Source organism: Coenobita brevimanus, chromosome 103 (assembly GCF_032717465.1).
Source record: "Coenobita brevimanus isolate Jiangsu-jjx chromosome 103, ASM3271746v2, whole genome shotgun sequence".
Classification (NCBI taxonomy): domain Eukaryota; kingdom Metazoa; phylum Arthropoda; class Malacostraca; order Decapoda; family Coenobitidae; genus Coenobita; species Coenobita brevimanus.
The window spans coordinates 32,801,056-32,818,288 of NC_137056.1; the positions used below are offsets into that span (position 1 = coordinate 32,801,056).

The 17,233-nt window shown below is 43.6% G+C and overlaps 1 protein-coding gene across 1 annotated transcript in view; it reads left to right on the forward strand.

The window, feature by feature from the left end:
- The window catches only part of LOC145415667 (uncharacterized), a 547,996-nt gene that overhangs the window by 63,837 nt on the left and 466,926 nt on the right, over window positions 1-17,233 (forward strand). Inside the window, exon 5 of the mRNA XM_080284883.1 lies at window positions 2,834-2,946. Within this exon, the coding sequence (XP_080141009.1) occupies window positions 2,834-2,946 (113 nt within the window). The remainder of the gene's footprint in view (window positions 1-2,833; window positions 2,947-17,233) is intronic.

Below are 17,233 nucleotides of genomic sequence, written 5' to 3' on the forward strand. Positions count from 1 at the left end.
AGGCATGGAAGCATACATTCCCTTCTCATATCCTTTGACTAATGCAAGAAAGCCTTGGTTGAATCATGTTTGTTGTAATGCTGTTCGCAATAGAGAGCGGGCCTATGAAAGGTACCAGAGCCAACCCTCCCCTGAATCACATCACGTTTATGTTTCTGCCCGGTATTGTACTCAGTCAATTCTTCACTCTGCTAAAAATAATTTCATCCATATTAAATGCTGTCAACTCTCCAACTCGAATTCTTCCCGATTCCTGTGGCACCTTGCAAAAAACCTTTCTAACAACTTTACCTAATCATCCTTCCCTCCTGTTTTCTACTCTGATGGCTCTGTAGCTATTTTTCTTCTACTGATAAAGCTGATCTTTTTGCTCAGACTTTCTCCTCTAATTCTGCCATAGACGATTCCGGTGCTGCTCTTCAATCACTTGTACCCTCTGGCTTCCTCATGGCTGATATTAAAATTTCTTCAGCTGATGTATTTTCTGCCATCACTGGTCTTAATACTGACAAGGCATATGGGCATTATGGAGTCCCTCCTGTTGTCCTCAAAAACTAAGCTTCTGTGCTTACGCCCTGCTTAGGTAAACTCTTTCACCTGTGTCTGTCAACTTGTACCTTTCCTTCTTGCTGGAAGTTTGCTGTCATTTAGCCAGTCCCAAAGAAGGGTGACCATTCCCTATCCTCTAACTATTGTCCAGTTGCTTTAACATGCTGCATCTCAAAGGTTTTCGAGTCAATTCTTAACAGAAATATTGTAAAGCATCTTTCCTATCACAACCTTCTTTCTGATCGTCAGTATGGGTTCCGTCAGGGATGCTTCACTGGCAGTCTTCTCACCTACCTTTCAGACTCCTGGTCATACTCCTTTCGGGACTTTGGCGAAAGGTTTGCCATTGCACTTGACATCTCAAAGGCTTTCGATCGAGTGTGGCATAAATCTTTAATTTCCAAACTGCCCTCTTATGGTTTCTATCCTTCTATCTGTGCCTTCATCTCTAGCTTTCTTTCTGGTCATTCTATAGCTGCTGTTGTAGACAGCCATCATTCTTCTCCTAGATCTATCAACAGTGGTTTTCCTCAGGGTTCTGTCCTATCACCAATTCTCTTTCTTTTATTCATCAGTGACCTTCTAAGCTGCACATCTAACCCTATCCTCTCGTACGCTGATGATTCCACCCGTCACCTTTCCATTTGCTTCCCACAACATCCATCTCTGCAGTTACTTCAACAAACAGGGGATAAGGCTATGGCACACCAAATGTCTGACTTGGCTCATATCTCTGACTGGGGTAAAAATAATCTTGTTGTTTTTAATGCATCAAAAACTCAGTTTTTACATCTGGCAACTTGACACAGTCCGCCACAGGAGTACCCACTAATGTTTAATAATATCCAGTTCAATCCTGCATCATCCTTGAACGTGCTTGTGTTTCATTCACTCGGACCTTATCTTGGATCATATTGCATCTCTAAAATCTGCTTCCAAGAGATTAGGTGTGCAATGCTGACTTTGTACCCTCTTTACCCCTGCACAGTTGTTGACTTCATACACGGGTTTTATTCGCCTGTGTAGAAGTACATCTCACATGTGTTGGGGGGCTTCCCACATACAGCTTTTCTCATCAGGGTGGAGTCAAAGGCTTTTCGTCTCATTAACTCTCCTCCTTATACTGGCTCCCTTCAACCTCTGTCTCTTCGCCGCACTGTTGCATCTTTATCTCTTTTCTGTTGCTACTTCAATGGTCACTGCTACTCTGAACTGTCTGCTTGCATGCCTCCACCTTTATGACGGAGCACCCGTCCTGCAACATACTCACATCCCTTTTCTGTCCAACTCTCTAATGGAAGAGTTAACCATTACTCCCAGTCCTTCATTTATGCAACAGGTCAACTCTGGAACTGTCTCCCTCTGTCTGTATTTCCTGCTGCCTATGATCTCCAGTCTTTCAAATGCAGTGTGTCCAGGCATCTCGAAATGAATGTATCTTGAATCTGGCTCACTTTTGTATTGTTTTTGTTTTTTTTCTTGGAAGGAACAGTTTGTGGGCTCATGGCCTTTGGTTCCTTATTTTTTGCATTAAAAAAAAAAAAAAAAAAAAAAATCTTAGCCCTCGTCTCCTATGCTCCTGATTGGACAGTTGTGAATTGGGTATTATTATGTTGAATGGATAGATGGATGAGTGTCTCCCATTTCACTGGGCATGTTATTGATGGCTCTCCCTCTTTCATGCTTTCTCCTTGTTTCTGGATAGTACTGCAAGCTAATGTGGGAAAATAGTTGTGATGAAGTTGATGATGAAGGTAATGATGATGGGAAAATGCTTTAACTTCATCATGATCATCAGTCGTTAATCATCAGTCATCATTCATTTTTGTGGCTATGGATAGGTTGAATTAGGATCCAGAAGTAAAGTACACAGCAAAAATGGAAAATCTATCACCAGCATGTATCAGAAGACTCAGTAATATAAGGAAAGAGTTCCTCTTCCAGAGAGAACACATGCACTAAATCACCAGAAATAATAAAAAACAAGCTGCCTGCTCAAAACGAACCTTTGTGGATAGTACGCTGAACTAAAATGGTTTGCTGTTCACAAGTACTTACCAGACAAGGGTGTACTAAACGTTGCCTAGGCCTCTGAACCCATAGATTGGAACCAGGAGGAGGTAATGTACATGTAGTGGCTTCTGGTTGATGTATTAACATCAAAATTATTTTATGCTGAGCTAATTGAGCCACCCAAGGCCACGGGGCAGTGCATATCATGGGCTATAGCTATATGGTGCTATATTCTGACAGGATTCATTAATGTATAGTTGTATTCTTGCAGATGACCTACAATGCCACCAATCCAGAATACCTCCCTGACCGTGGAGCCAGGTTACGTAAACAAATCCACTCACTGGAGAAGGAAATTGCTCAGAAAAAAGGCATCATGTTCAGGTAATGAAACTTATTGGGTATCAACTATCCTTTTGATTCTCTTAGTAAAGTTGCACTGCAGCAATCATCATGAATATTGGCACTGCTCAGTTACACTGATTAAAGATGCAGGGAACTGTCACTGCTGAATCTTTATCATTCTAACTCTGTTTAACCCCTTAACCGCGGGGCGTCACTTTCGTGACGCTTGGGAGCAAGGGATCATACCACGGGGCGTCGCTTTTGTGATTCTGTGTTATTTTGAATTCACCCGGGCTTCCAACTGGGGGCTTGTATCATCTATCAGTACTGCCAATGTCCAACACTAGTCAGCACTCCTAATCTCATCTGTACTCCCATCCATTGTTGACATTTTAGCCATTTCTCCCCGTTCTTGACTCCCCTCCCTACCCCCCTCCATTACCCTATCCTCTCGCCTGCCCGGCCGTGCTACGCAAAGTAAATCTTCCCTGGAATTTTTCACTGATTTCATCCATTGAAATAAGCCCTATGTCCTATTCATATACCAAATAATATATACAAGAAAGAAATAAGGTAAGTGAGAGTGCCATACACCTGGAATTGGCTAATTATCACCTGACAACACCTCATGTGCACTCGTTCGCTAGTTTTCGCTGTTTTTTTCCCCTTGAAATATGCTGTATTATCAATTTTCGTAATAAATATACATGTAAGGAGGGAAGGGAGAAGCCTAAGTGATATTTACATTCACCTGGAACTACCTAATTTATAATGTATTGTCTAGATTTTCTGCCAATCATATCAGTGCTAGACAAAGCTGTTTCAAGATATAACATTGGTAGCTCTGAATATATATCTCCTAAGTAGGCCTCTAATCTATTTTCGTAATAAATATACATGTAAGGAGGGAAGGGAGAAGCCTAAGTGATATTTACATTCACCTGGAACTACCAAATTTATAATGTATTGTCTAGATTTCCTGCCAATCATATCAGTGCTAGACTTAGCTGTTTCAAGAAGTAATATTGGTAACTCTGAATAACCCCTAGCAGGCCTCCACGCTGGTCCTCCGCTATCAGTTCACTCTCATCTTCCGAAGCAAGAGTACGTATGTTTCTTCTTGCTGACTTCAAGGCCTTTTTCACTCCCATGCAAATGGCCCTGTGACCTTTACCCCCTACTAAACCTCATGTGGAAAGAGGTAAAGGGCTGACAATTGATAAAAGAGTGACTACGATCTTTCTATTGAGTAAAACAGTGCAAGTGGAATTGTAAATAATGTGTAAATAATGTGTAAACAGCAAGTGAAAGTAATGAATGTAAATATACGTGAACAGTGGAAAATAGTTTTATAAGTTATTTCAAGTGACAGTGCACAACACAGTGTAAATAAAATAGAAATGTAAATAATGTAAATAAAATAGAGAACGTAAATAGAAATGTAAATGAGTAGTATTATAAGAATACGAGTATATACCCTAGGAGTAATGAAAGTGAAAGTTTCACTCTAGCATGTCTGAATGCTATGAGTTATGAGAGTGAAGATGAAAGTGACATTCACTCTCAATGCCAGTATATAGGACGAGAAAGTGAATGCTACGTATTTTACTGAAAGAAATTGAATCCCTACAGGGACAATAAACTAATACTACTGAAGGAAACTTATGGATAAAGACTGTAGATATATATAAGTGTTATATAGTAATAGAAATATAAAGTGTGAGGGGTTTTATGAATAATAAATGACAGACTACCAAGAGCGAACTAGTGCCAGTGCGACGATCAGACGCGCTCGTAATTTCCATTGCTTTCACAGTGTTTTTTTTTTTGAGTATGGATCCCAAACTACTTGAAAATTGTAGAATAGTGTTTATAGTGTTTGTATCTGGCTGTGGTAATCATATTACGGGTTGTCGGGAAGTGTAAAGTGGAGACTTCGTTACCCTACTTCAGAGGTCTCCACAAGTCCTACGGTAACCGACGAAGGCTCAACAATCATTCCAGGAGAAAGCTGAAGGTATGTGCCATAAGCATATGTAATTTTATTATTCTAGGACTAATAACTGATTTTTGGCAAATATTTTTTGAGAGTCTGTCGGAGCCCAAATAACCTCGCGTCACACGCAAGTCATTGGTAAACAAGCCCGCGGTGTAGGGGTTAATGCTACTGAATGGGGGGATTGAATGAAAAGAAGAAAAAAAAAAATTGTGAACTGTCCATCGAGTCCTTACTGGAATGTTTCTGACAGCCATTTGCTCCTTCGTATCATCAGTATAATTTATAAGGGCTCCAACTTGCTTGCATGCATCAGCCTCGGTCGCTTAATGGCGGCTCTGCACGCTGCACAATCTCTGGCTGTCTTCGTATTCAGTTATATTTCCCTGAGGTTATTCTGAATGATCTTTTCCCAGGTCTTTTTTGGTCCACCTCTTGCCACCCTGCCTGTGATGTTCACACTTCTCACTTTTCACCCAGTTGTCATCCTCTATTCCCACAACATGCCCAAACCATATTAATCTACTCCTCCTGGTTACACCACCATTACACTACAGTCCCATCCTTCCTCTCATCTCTTCAGTCATAATCCTATTCCTCCCAGACCTTGCATTCAAGAACACACCACACATCTATCTAACCATTGTCATTTCTGTACATTTGAGCCCATAAATATCCTCTTCCTTTACTGTCCAGGTCTCACTATCATACAGCATTACACCCCTATCACATGGTACATACAAAAATCTCATAACACGAAGTGAGAGCTAATGTCAGGAGAGGCAACAGCTCTCTGAAATTCCTCCAACCACTCCATACATTAGCTAGAGAGCACCTTCAGCACATAACATGTCCCTCAAAAAACAAAACTCGTCCACACACTCGAGAGACTTCGGCAAGATCAGCCCTTTCATGTCTGACAATCACTATGTGCTCTTTCTGACACATCGCACACATGAAATCAGCATTATCTTGCATTCTGTCTCAGATACCACTATATCACTTATGCACCTATTTATCACAAATACTGCACAACATGGAGTTACTTCCCACACCCTTGTGGCAGACTGCACATGGCCACATTGTCTCTGCCTTGAGAGCACTGTCACCACTCCTATATATCATCAGTTTTGTTTTATGTGCATTTACCCTCAAACCCAAGTGCCCCATTCTGTCTCTTCATTTCCTAAATTTTTTTTCCACCTCCTTTTCATTTTGTACTGTTAACACCAAGTCATCAGCATACAATTTTTCCCATAGGAGTACATATCTAAAGTCACGTGAGAGTGTCAAGCACTGTGACAAACCAGAAGGGGCTCAAGACTGACCCCAGATGCATGCCACCATTCACAGAAAACTCATCACTCAAATTTTCATTCACACTCACCTGGTTGTGATGACCCACATATGTGACCATAACCACTCTGACCCACCATTCCTTGATTCCAAACTTTCTCAATTCCCACTTTTCAATCTCCATGGGCACTGTCAGGGACCTTCTCCAAATCAACAAAAACAAAGTTCTACTCCCTTTTCTGTCCTATATACTTTTCCTGAAGCTGTCAGACAATGAATATGGCATCAATGTCCCTTTCCCAGTCATAAACCAAAACTGCACCTCATCACTATTCACTCTTTCTCTGTTCATACCTTTTAGGACTCTCCATTGCCTTCATTATCTGGTCCAAAAGTTTTATGCCTCTATAGTATCCTCTTTCCAGGGTATCACCCTTTCCCTTGTACACATTTACAATTGCACTCTTCAATCAGTCATCTGGGACAGCACACTCATATTTCATATGAGTAGCTCCGAGGGAGAACAGTCCAAGCGACATTTTTTTTAAATGCCAGAAATCGCTCCTAAAGTTTGCTGTTGAGAAAATTCAAATATCTCAAGAACCAACCCTACGATTTTTAAGTTTCACACATCAAAATAAAGCTTAAAGCATCAGCTTCATAATGGCATGAAAAATTCTTATCATAATACTCATTTAGTAATTATTATTAATTAATAATACCAAGCATGTGCAGGTGGTGGTCAGTTACGTGTCATTGTTTCCTACAAATAATGATTATAGACATGATTATAACAGAAGTATTAGGGCTACTTACCACACTAGAGTGACTTGAGTGTTGAATGTAGATGCATCCCCCCCTCCCCCCACCCCCCCGGCTCGAGGATTCGTTGCAATAATCGAGCAAATCATCGTCCTCATCACCCAGGGCGACGTTGTGCTCGACTTTGCCAGCGTGAAGGCCCTCATTAAAGGCCTTCTTGTTGTCTGGCATGAGGTATAACAAGCTACGAAGATCACTGAGCTTTTCTTGCGTAAGCTGGAGGGGAGCGTTATACAGGGGTGGGAGGGGGACAGCACTCAGGTTGAATCTCTCACGGGACCAGGCTCCTCTACCCTTCATCAGTTGGACCTCGATGTAGTTGTTGTCAGTCCCATAGTCTGACTTGATGATGAAGCCTTCCTTGTAGTTGAGGCAGAAGAGAAACTTGCGGGCATCCTTGAATGTGCTGCCTGGTGCCTGACGTTTGGTGATGTGGTCCTTCAGTACACCAAAGTTCAGAAACATCTCCTGTTTCATGCACACCACTTTGTACCCCTGTGACACAGACTGTGCAATGTGGTACACATTGTTGTCTGGCGTATAAAGATTTGGCACACGTTTAAAATGCCTCTCAGTATTGCCAAACGCTCGATCACAGGCCATGTAGCTATGGCCCGACACCAGGTAAACATGGTCAATAGAGATCAGGCGCCTGGAGTGGAGTTCACTGAGGTAATACATCACCAAGTTGATGTTCTTATTCTGGCCAGCACAGTTATCTGAGATGACCACTAGCTGTGAGAAGTCGTCAATACTGCTTTCTTGGTCAATCCAGTGTTTGATGCAGCTAGCCACTTCACACGACCCCCGCTTGGCTTGAGTCTCATCCCACACATACATAGTGCTAGTGTTGCTTTTCAAGTTGTGGATGCATAGGTTGTAGGTCCACATCTTGCGCTTGTAGTAAGCAGCACTAACAGTGATCTTGGGTGTGGGTAGAGTCTGCTGCAGATCAACACAGATTGCACGAGTCTCGGGGTCATTGTCAGATGCCATCTTCTTCAGGAAGTCCTGTGCCTGCTGTGCTAACTGCTGGTGTTCCTCTTTTTGCCTGGTGAAGTTGTTAACAGCAGCCTGATCGCCAGTCGAGTTAGCAATGGAGGTGTCAAGGGTGTCACAGGTGGTGCAGGTGTCTGTGCGTGGTGGCTCAAAGGAGATGTTAAATTCCTTTGTGAAGACGTCTGAATAATAATGCAGGCTGACCTTCTCTTCACCAGGTTACACGTCTCGGAGCCACTCCATGTACGACACACACAGCTTCTCGATCGTAAGGTGAGATTCTAGGTATTTCCGGTGGGGAGCATTAGCCCTGCTATAGTGGCATGACATCGCAGGTAGCAGTTTAATGTGCTCCCTCACACGAAGAGCCTTGTTCCCAATCACCTTGTTAGCAGGTTCATGCCGTCCTCGTTGGCCAGGAATTAGCATACCTGTGCCGTTCACCTTACGCAATGCTGTTGTTAGGCGAGTTGTACCAATGGCGTGCATTGCCATGAACCCTTCCTTGCACACCCTGGTCTGCACATTATTATACACGACACTGTAGTGACGGGTATTGCTACGCTTACTATTCTCATTCTTTGTTCGCTTTCGTTTTACTGGTGCCATGCTCACCATTTTCTGAATGTAAGCATTCTGGGCATCATATGACCCCAGAGCCCAAAATGCACTAAATATATTTTTCACACCTTCATTAGTTACTTTGTCAAAGCACCCATCACGGCAAGGGTTACCAATTGCACGTGCAGCAGCTTCTTTCTTTGTTTTATAACTTAAGTACGCTTGGCCTGAGTTACACTTAACCTTAGCCACGACGCTGCCCCACTCCTTCACCTTTCAAGGCCTTTTTCTCCCTCGTCCTTGCTCTGTTTCACTCTCACTGTCACTCACGTCACAAGGAACAGCGATAGCTTGAGGGCTATCAACATCACTGCAAGAATCGCGAGCAGCCATCGTTATACAAACGAGAAAAACACAGATAATCCAAATGCAGGTCTTAATGGCGGCAGAGGGAGAGAGAGACTGTGTGTACAGCCTCTCTGAGACAGCTGCAGCAAGCTGATTGGTTTCGCGCTCCCTACAGCACGGCCCCAGGCTCCGCGCCATTGGCCAGCTGGCTATGACGTCACAACTGCCCGGTGCTCTGATAGGCTGGCTGCCACCGCACCGCCATTCTTGTTGCTTGGGCTATTCTCCCGCGGCAGTGTTGCACATACGTTGACAATGTGTCATAGGGCCAGTAACATGTTGTCTTTGTATAGCATTTTCGACCCTAACAGCACAGAGGAAGAAACATCCAACTCCCTTCACGTGGTAAGCGAAGCCCTGGTCTGCCGTTTGAGCGGGAAATCAGGGTTTGGCGGGTGGTGGCGCTTGGGCTCTTCTCCCACGGAGTTAGTCATATGTCTGTCTATCTATCTGTCTTTAGCCAGACGCCTTAATCCCGTAGGGGATTGCCACAAACAAATCGCCTCCATGTTGCCCTGTCTCCCGCCATTTCACTGCCATGCTCCCAGCTTACATCCCTTTCCCTCATATACCTGTTCACTCCATCCCTCCATCTCATGCTTGGCCTCCCCCTCCCTCTCCCCCCCCCTTCCACCTCACTCATATACACTCACCTCATAAGTATCTCACTCTCCATCCTCTCCACATGGCTAAACCACCTCAGTGTGTTTCTTCAAATGCTTTCTATCACATCCACTTCCACACCACAGCGCTCCTTCACTTCCTCATTTGTCAGTCTGTCTCTCCATGTGACTCCACATGCTCCTTTCAAATAATTCATTTCCACTGTTCTCACTCTTGACTTCTGTCCCTCCAGCAAGGTCCAAGCCTCACTTCCATGCGGTAGAGTTGGTATCACAGTAATGTAATGTAGTAACTTTTTCACTTCCTTCCTCCCTTCCCTGTTTCTTATCACTGCTTTCAAGGAACCATCAACCTTTCTTCCTTGTTGTATCCTTTCAAGCACTCACCCTCCAAACTTCCATCCTTACTCATCACACTACCCAAGTACTTAAATGCACTCACATTTTCCATTTCCTCCTCATCCAACCTCTCTGTACATTCACTGACATCACTTCTCTCAAAAACCATAACTTTACTCTTTCCTACATTCACCTTTAGATTCTGTTTCTTACACACTCTCCCAAACTCATCCACCAAGCCTTGGAGCTCCCGTTTGTCTTCACTTAACAACACAGTATCATCTGCAAACAGCACTACAGGGAGTTTCCACACACTGCCCTCTCATTAGGGCCACTCCAATATACACTGCCCTACCTTGTATCTCTTTTGTAACCCCATTCATGTACAGGCTGAACAGCCGTAGAGACATGACACATCCTTGTTTCAATCCAACCTTCAGATAGAAAAATTCACTCAGTTCACTATCCACATGCACTGGAGCCTTAGCACCCTCATACATACTCTTCATGGTATTCAGCAACTTCTCATCAACTCCATGTATTCTTGATATTTTCCAATCCTTGTCTATCCACCTTGTTATATGCTTTCTCCAAATCCAGTCATATATAATTGTATATATTAAAGCAATAACTAAATCCCTCCTATATCTCTTGAGGCCTTCAACATTTCAGCTGACAACCTAGACACACCTGTTGCCTTCCCCAACTGCATCCTGCCTATTGCCTTGCTCACAGTAGCAGCATAAAGCAAAGCCCAAGGACCAAACACGTAGTCCACTGACTCGAAACCTTCCCTGTTCTGATCAGATTTCTTATTCACCAACCAGTTATAATACTCTCCCCAGGCATCTTTAATATCCTCACTGACCACCACTACCTTTCTTTCATCATTCTTCACTCAGTGCTCACCTATGATTTCTCTATTTTCTCTCTTCATCTGATTTGCCACCTTAAGTATTATATTCTTCATCTCAGCACTACATAATTTATCAAGTAAAAGTTTCTGAGACTCAGATTTTGCCCTGTATATCTCCTTTCTAGCCTTGTGCATGGTAGCCAAGTATTCCTCTCCCTCTTACCACCCCTTTTCCATTCCAAGAAAAGTCTTCTTTTCTCCTTAACTGCGGCATCTACACCCTCATCCCACCACCATTTTAACCTTATGTCCTGGAGGCCCCCTTGTCCATCCACACATTGAATCAGTAACTTTCAGGAGATTGTTCTTGAGAGCTCTGAGGTGTTCATTAACCGTTCTGTCCACAGTTCCATGTTCAGTCACAACTCTACTCATCTTGCTATAGAAGACATCCCTTACTGCATGGTTTTTCAACTTTCCTATTTTCCTCCTGGGTGCATAGGTGCTCTTCTTCACCACCTGCTCCTTAAAGCACCATGCCACACACAATCATCACTCCCTATAACTTTAACATCCTTACTAACCTATCAGCCCTCCTGACCAGGAACTAACCATTTGATACTGTTTCCCCCAGACTCATATGTAATGAACCTACTCTTTCTTTTCCAAAAATGAGTGTTGCGCACAGTCATGTCCATTGCTTCGCCAAATTCAAGTATCCTTACCTCTTCCAAGTTCCTTGTACCATATGCAAATCCATCATGTATTACTTCATACCTATGAACCGCTTCATCCACAAGACCATTTAAGTCCCCTTCCAAAACTACAATCTCATCATCCCTCATACCACCAGCCACACATATCAAGTCATTCCAGAATATATCTTTGTCTACATCATCCAAGCCAGCCTGCAGAACTATGCCATTATAACTGAATCATGAGTTTCTGAAACAGTATTTTCACTGCTAAAATCCTTTAATTCACTCTCCTGACATTCATGACTCATTCCATCCATTTCTTCTCAACCAGCACACCCACACTACCATATCCATCTCCACTTCCCTGCCAAATAAGCTTATGCCTATAGTCCCTCCCGGCAATTATTGTAGCTGACCCTTCCTGATATACAGTATGTGACCTGTACACACCCAGAATCCACCCACCTCCTACTCAACATCTCCACTTCTTCCCCCCTGCTCTGCCCTACAGATTACCCACATTCCATGATGCCTCGCTGAACCCCGTTGGTGATTTGATTTCCTCAGGCAACATTTTCTGTTTCTTGTTTTTGTCTTAATTGGGTAAAATAAAGGAGACAGACCACAGGCCTTACCTATCTGCAGAGTCCTAGGTCCAGGCATGGGACGTGGGACCCATAGCCCACCAGCTGTGGCCAGTGGCTGTGGCATTGCCCTTGGGGCATCCTACCAGGACAGCAGCAGGGACACCCATCAAGCATGCCATGGCACTATAACTGCCCTGCCATTATGCATTCACTAATAGTGCTGCCTCCTTGGGTGCTACACTCAGATTCGGGCCCCTCTTCTTGGGTGGAAGCAGCAACCTGGAAACTGCAATGCTTTGTACCCTCTGGTGAGCCCCATCCCATCCCAGTCCCCAAAACTATGCTGGTGGAGCCTGCGCTGCACCTCCCGTCTGGTCCACCACTAGGTAGTGAGGCAAAGATTTTTTGGCTGCATGCCCCAGCTGGCGTCAACCCGTGACATAGTGGGGTACGTTATGCGTTATATAAAGGGCATGTAGAGTAGTGCATGAGATAGAGAAGTGTGTTTGGGAGAGTTTGGTGGCCTACTCTCTTTGTTAGTGTCACAGTGAAAAAGGTCAGCAAAGGAAGATAGCCAGGATATCCTAATGGTTAGTGAAACAGGAGCTCTAGCTCTCCTTATCACCAGCATTCCCATCTTCATTGGGAGCTATACTGTAATAACCATTCATCGTGTGTGTTTCCTTTTATTAAGGTGTTCTAGTAACTCTGGGTAGAATCTAGCAACACCAGTAGGCTAGAACCATTCTATTCAGCACAAAAATAAAGGGGATGCATCTCTTGTCCTATGCATCTACTGTACACATGCTTCGTGTGTCTGTTTAAGCCACTTGTTGATTCAGTTTTGCAGTGAGACAGGGGTGCGAGATGTCCTTGGCTGCTCAGTATGCTGTGGATGAAGATATGAGAGAGGTGAAAACTTGAATTGTGAGTTATTTATGGTGATTAATGGCAAAGGGTGAAGTATTACAGATCTGATGTATGCAGATGATGGTGTGTTGTTTAACACTCCTGGGCCAGCCATGTGTAACGTTTCTACTCAGTTCCTGGGCCAGAGGCTAGTTTCCAACGAAATGAAGCTGTGTTGCAAGTGTTCACCAAATTTTTGAGCCATGAAAAATCGCTTCAGCAAATGACACACTGCAGTGTCATCGGCCCTGAATCAGTTGGCCAACATATGACACATTGGTGTGTCATCAGCCCTGAGTAGTGTTAATAATAATGAATAAGAACTCTGTGGTTTTGAGAGAGTTGTGTTTTGAAAGTACTGTATACATATAGTGTATATGTGTTCATAGATAGTTCTTGAGCAAACAAGTGACTCAGTAATGTGCTGGTAAATGGAGAGACACTAGAATCTTGGAGGAGTTCAAGAGTTTAAGAGCAGTACTCTGATGCTGTAATAGGAAGGAGAGGCAAATATGCCAAGGAAGTAGAAAGTAGAGTGGCAAAGAGAAAAAACTGTGATTGGTGCTATGAAGGCAGACACTAAATTGATCTGCATGTGCAGGTTGCCAGAGGAGTGCATGAGTGTGCCCCCATTGATGTGTGGGTGTGAGACTTTGGTATGGCATGAGAACAAATTGTGAAGAGTAAGGAATAAGAAAAGGTGTTGATAATGGGATAGAGAGTTTGCTTATATTAACCCCTAAAGACTGCATTTTTCTTAAGTTATGTTCCACCCCAACCTCAATTTGGGGTTGAGTTTTCAACTTTTACCAAGGTAAAACTTTTTCTTACAGATTTGAAGAACTTGAACTTATATGAAAATGCCAATCTCAGTTTCCTAGGCCTGTTGGTTACCACAAAACTGCCCATCAGAGATTATAAGTCTCCCTTCACTGTAGGAGAAAACAGGAAAACATCGGCAGAAACCTAAGTTTTGCTAGAGAACCTTACCAAACTCAATTAACCCCTAAAAGGTGGGCATCAGAACGTTTTGACATATGCTCAGGACAGGCATAATTGGCAGGTGCAATATGGTGGGGGGTAGTGGTGGTGTGTGTGGGGGGGGTAGTGGGGTGGTGTTGGGAGGGGGGCTGGGTGCTTGGGGGAGGTGGGGTGTGGGTGTAGGGGGGTGGGGGTGGGGGAGGGGAGGGGTTGGGGTGGTGGGGGTGGGGGAGGGTATGGGTTGGGGTGGTGGGGGTAGCAGGTGGGCAGTAGGGGTGGGGGTTGATGGTGGGATGGGGGGGATGGTGGGGGAGTAGGGGATGGGGAGGGGTTGTGGGGGTGGGGCACAGGGTTGGGAAGAGTGGGGTTGGGAGGAGTTGGGAGGCAGTGGAGGTTTGGGGGTGGGATGGTAGGGGATGGTGGGAGAATGGCAGGGGGGAAGGGGGGGGGGGGCATGACCGCATATGCAGACACCCGTCATTTTGGCCCTAGTACCCTTGGACAGCATACGCGGACAGCCGTTTTTTACAGGTTAAATCAATGTGAAATATGTTTCTCTTGATGAAACTAGGCGTAGGAGTCAACTTGAGAGTAAAAAAAAAGAAAGAGAGAGAGAGAGAAAAAAAAAAAAATTGCTGATAGTAGACAAACACAGGCCGATCACAGCAGGGAAATTACCGCATCATATTCGGGACAAAGGATAGCGAGGGAGGGAAGTGGAGGTGGAGGTGGGCTGGGGGTCTCTGGTGAAGGTGAGGGGGAATGAGACACACCCCCAATGGAGGGGAGGTGATGTGGGGGGTATAATGGAGGGAGGAAACATGCACAAAGCGATCATAGCAGGGAAATCACTGCATCATTTAATGTGCATGGAGGTGGAGGGAGGTTGAGGAGGGGGGATTGGGGGGGGATGAGTGGGCATTAGACACTCCTCCCCATACTATGTAAATGTATTGGTGAGTAGTTTGGGTGGGAGGGGACAGAGCCGGTCATATCCAATCAGCCAGAGGGAGGTGCAGCGGCAGGGGGGAGGGTCTCCCCACAGACCTGGTGAGAGGGTGGGATCATCCTTCCCACCACCTCGTCCCTTAGTTCTGATTGGGTAGGAACCATTTATGTCATGAAAGGGGCTTGCTTATTGCTCTGTAGTATTTGACAGACCCTCTATGATCATTAGTCGAAGGAATCTACGTGGCAAACTTGCAAACTGACGATCATCAGTACTGTAGGAGTTACTATGATCGTACAAGAATGACTGCAATGTAGATAAGGTTGTTGTTGTTGCCCCAGGCTCATCTGAAATGTGAACTCAGTTGACTGCAGGCTGAAGCCTCCCTTCTGCAGTCCACCATCCTCATTTCGGAGGATAGGGAAGGAATTCAGGAAAGTTTGCATAGCCAGTGATACCACATGAAGATGTCCCTCTTGAGCACCTGATACAGTGATGAAAAGGATATAGTTGAGTGAGTTTGAAGATGGAAGAATGCATGGTAGGCCAAGAAGACAGAAAAGGGATACAGTAGAGTCGCTATTTAAGACCAAATGAAACAAAGATCTTACAATAACACGGGCATTTAATTTCTCCCATAATTACTTGGTAACACGGTAATACCACTCAGTTGCGCGAGAGAAAGTGGGAAATGGGTGCATTTAGGTATTGGATTTCCACATACAACTTGTGCGTTATGCTTTTATCGGTCACTGATTAGCTTCCTCGACCCGACCCGACCCACATGACCCCCATACCACTTGCCACAGCCTGCTGCTTATCTCAGTGTTGTGTGAATGGTGGCTGTGATAAATTTATTTGCTTATTTCCTTGCTCCTCATTTCCTATCAGAACTCTGAGCACGTGGTTCCAAACTACAGTAAAAGCTCGATTTAATGGCATTCATTCTAATGGCAACCCCAAACTAACAGCACAAATCTCCTGAGGAATATTTATGCAAAAAAAAATTTAAAATTTCCTCAAAAATGGGTAAAAATTAGAAAGAAATTCAAATGTGGCAGGCGCCACGTGCATCTCGATCATCTGTTTGCAGTTTGTCGCCAACTGGGTATGTTTATGCTCACCCAGTCTTCCTCCGCCTAGCCTGACCCCAAAGTGAAAAAAATTAGCTTGTAAGGTTAGATTTAAGAACTAGTGTTATAGACTTCATAACTTAGTGAACTTATTTACGTAGTGCCATCTGTTCTACCCCAACCTGCCAACTAACTTAATTGGAATACTGTACTGTACTTACCAGGATTACTGTACAGTACTTTACTACAGTACAACACCACACCTACCTGCTTTCTTTTGTTCTAAATATAAAATATTTTTATTGATTTTGTATGTCTGCACATGTTTATATGCTTAAAAATGTGTTAGTGTGAGTTTCGAGGGTATCGATAGGTGTAAGCCCCAATCTAACGGAATTTTTTTTTCAGCATGCTCAAGGCCCCCTAGGGTGCCGTTAAATCGAGGTTTTACTCTAACTTTAGTTATGCCTAAGCACCCTGAAAGTGCTATGAACATAAGAAAGGCATTATTCTACTGTAAATGAAAATGTAAAACTGTTAGACAAAGTAGCATGTGGTGCTGGAGCTTAAATGCAAACGATCAGACATATAAAATGAGTCAGGATGTTTACGATGTGGGTAGTTTTCTTTGTTGGAAAAAAAAAAATTAATAATGAAGGAGCAGTAAACTTCATGTATTCGTCTTTAGTGCAGCGAGTGTGAAAAAAAAAGAAGAGAAAAAAAAGGCTTTGTGCTCGATCTTTGCTATGAACTGACGGTCTTTTGTCAGGAAAATTCGGATCTTACGATACATGAAGACACTACGTATTGACATAAATAGGTTAGACAATTATGTGAGTTCAGTTCTTGTGAATTATAGTCATACAAATTATACGGCTTGGCTGACTTGTTTATTTTTCACGACTACAGCATTCGTGTGTATCTGAAAAGTGAGATAGGCAGTCACTCCATGCTGATGATGTCTTTATAGCTTTTCCTTTTTTCCTTTATTGTTGATGACTAATGGCTTTCAAAAAGTTTCACACTGCATTTTTTTTTTTTTTTTTTTTTTTTTTTTTTTTTTTTTTTAATGAGTGATGAAAGTGATTGGTGACAAAATATGCGTGATGCTGGGCGGCAATTATTCACATGTTGTTTAGGTCAAGTTTTTGCTTGATTTGTAATGAGGACTTTCAAGAGGCTTAGTGGCAATCCTTGGTGATTAAAATTTTTATGGGGAGTAGCAGCCG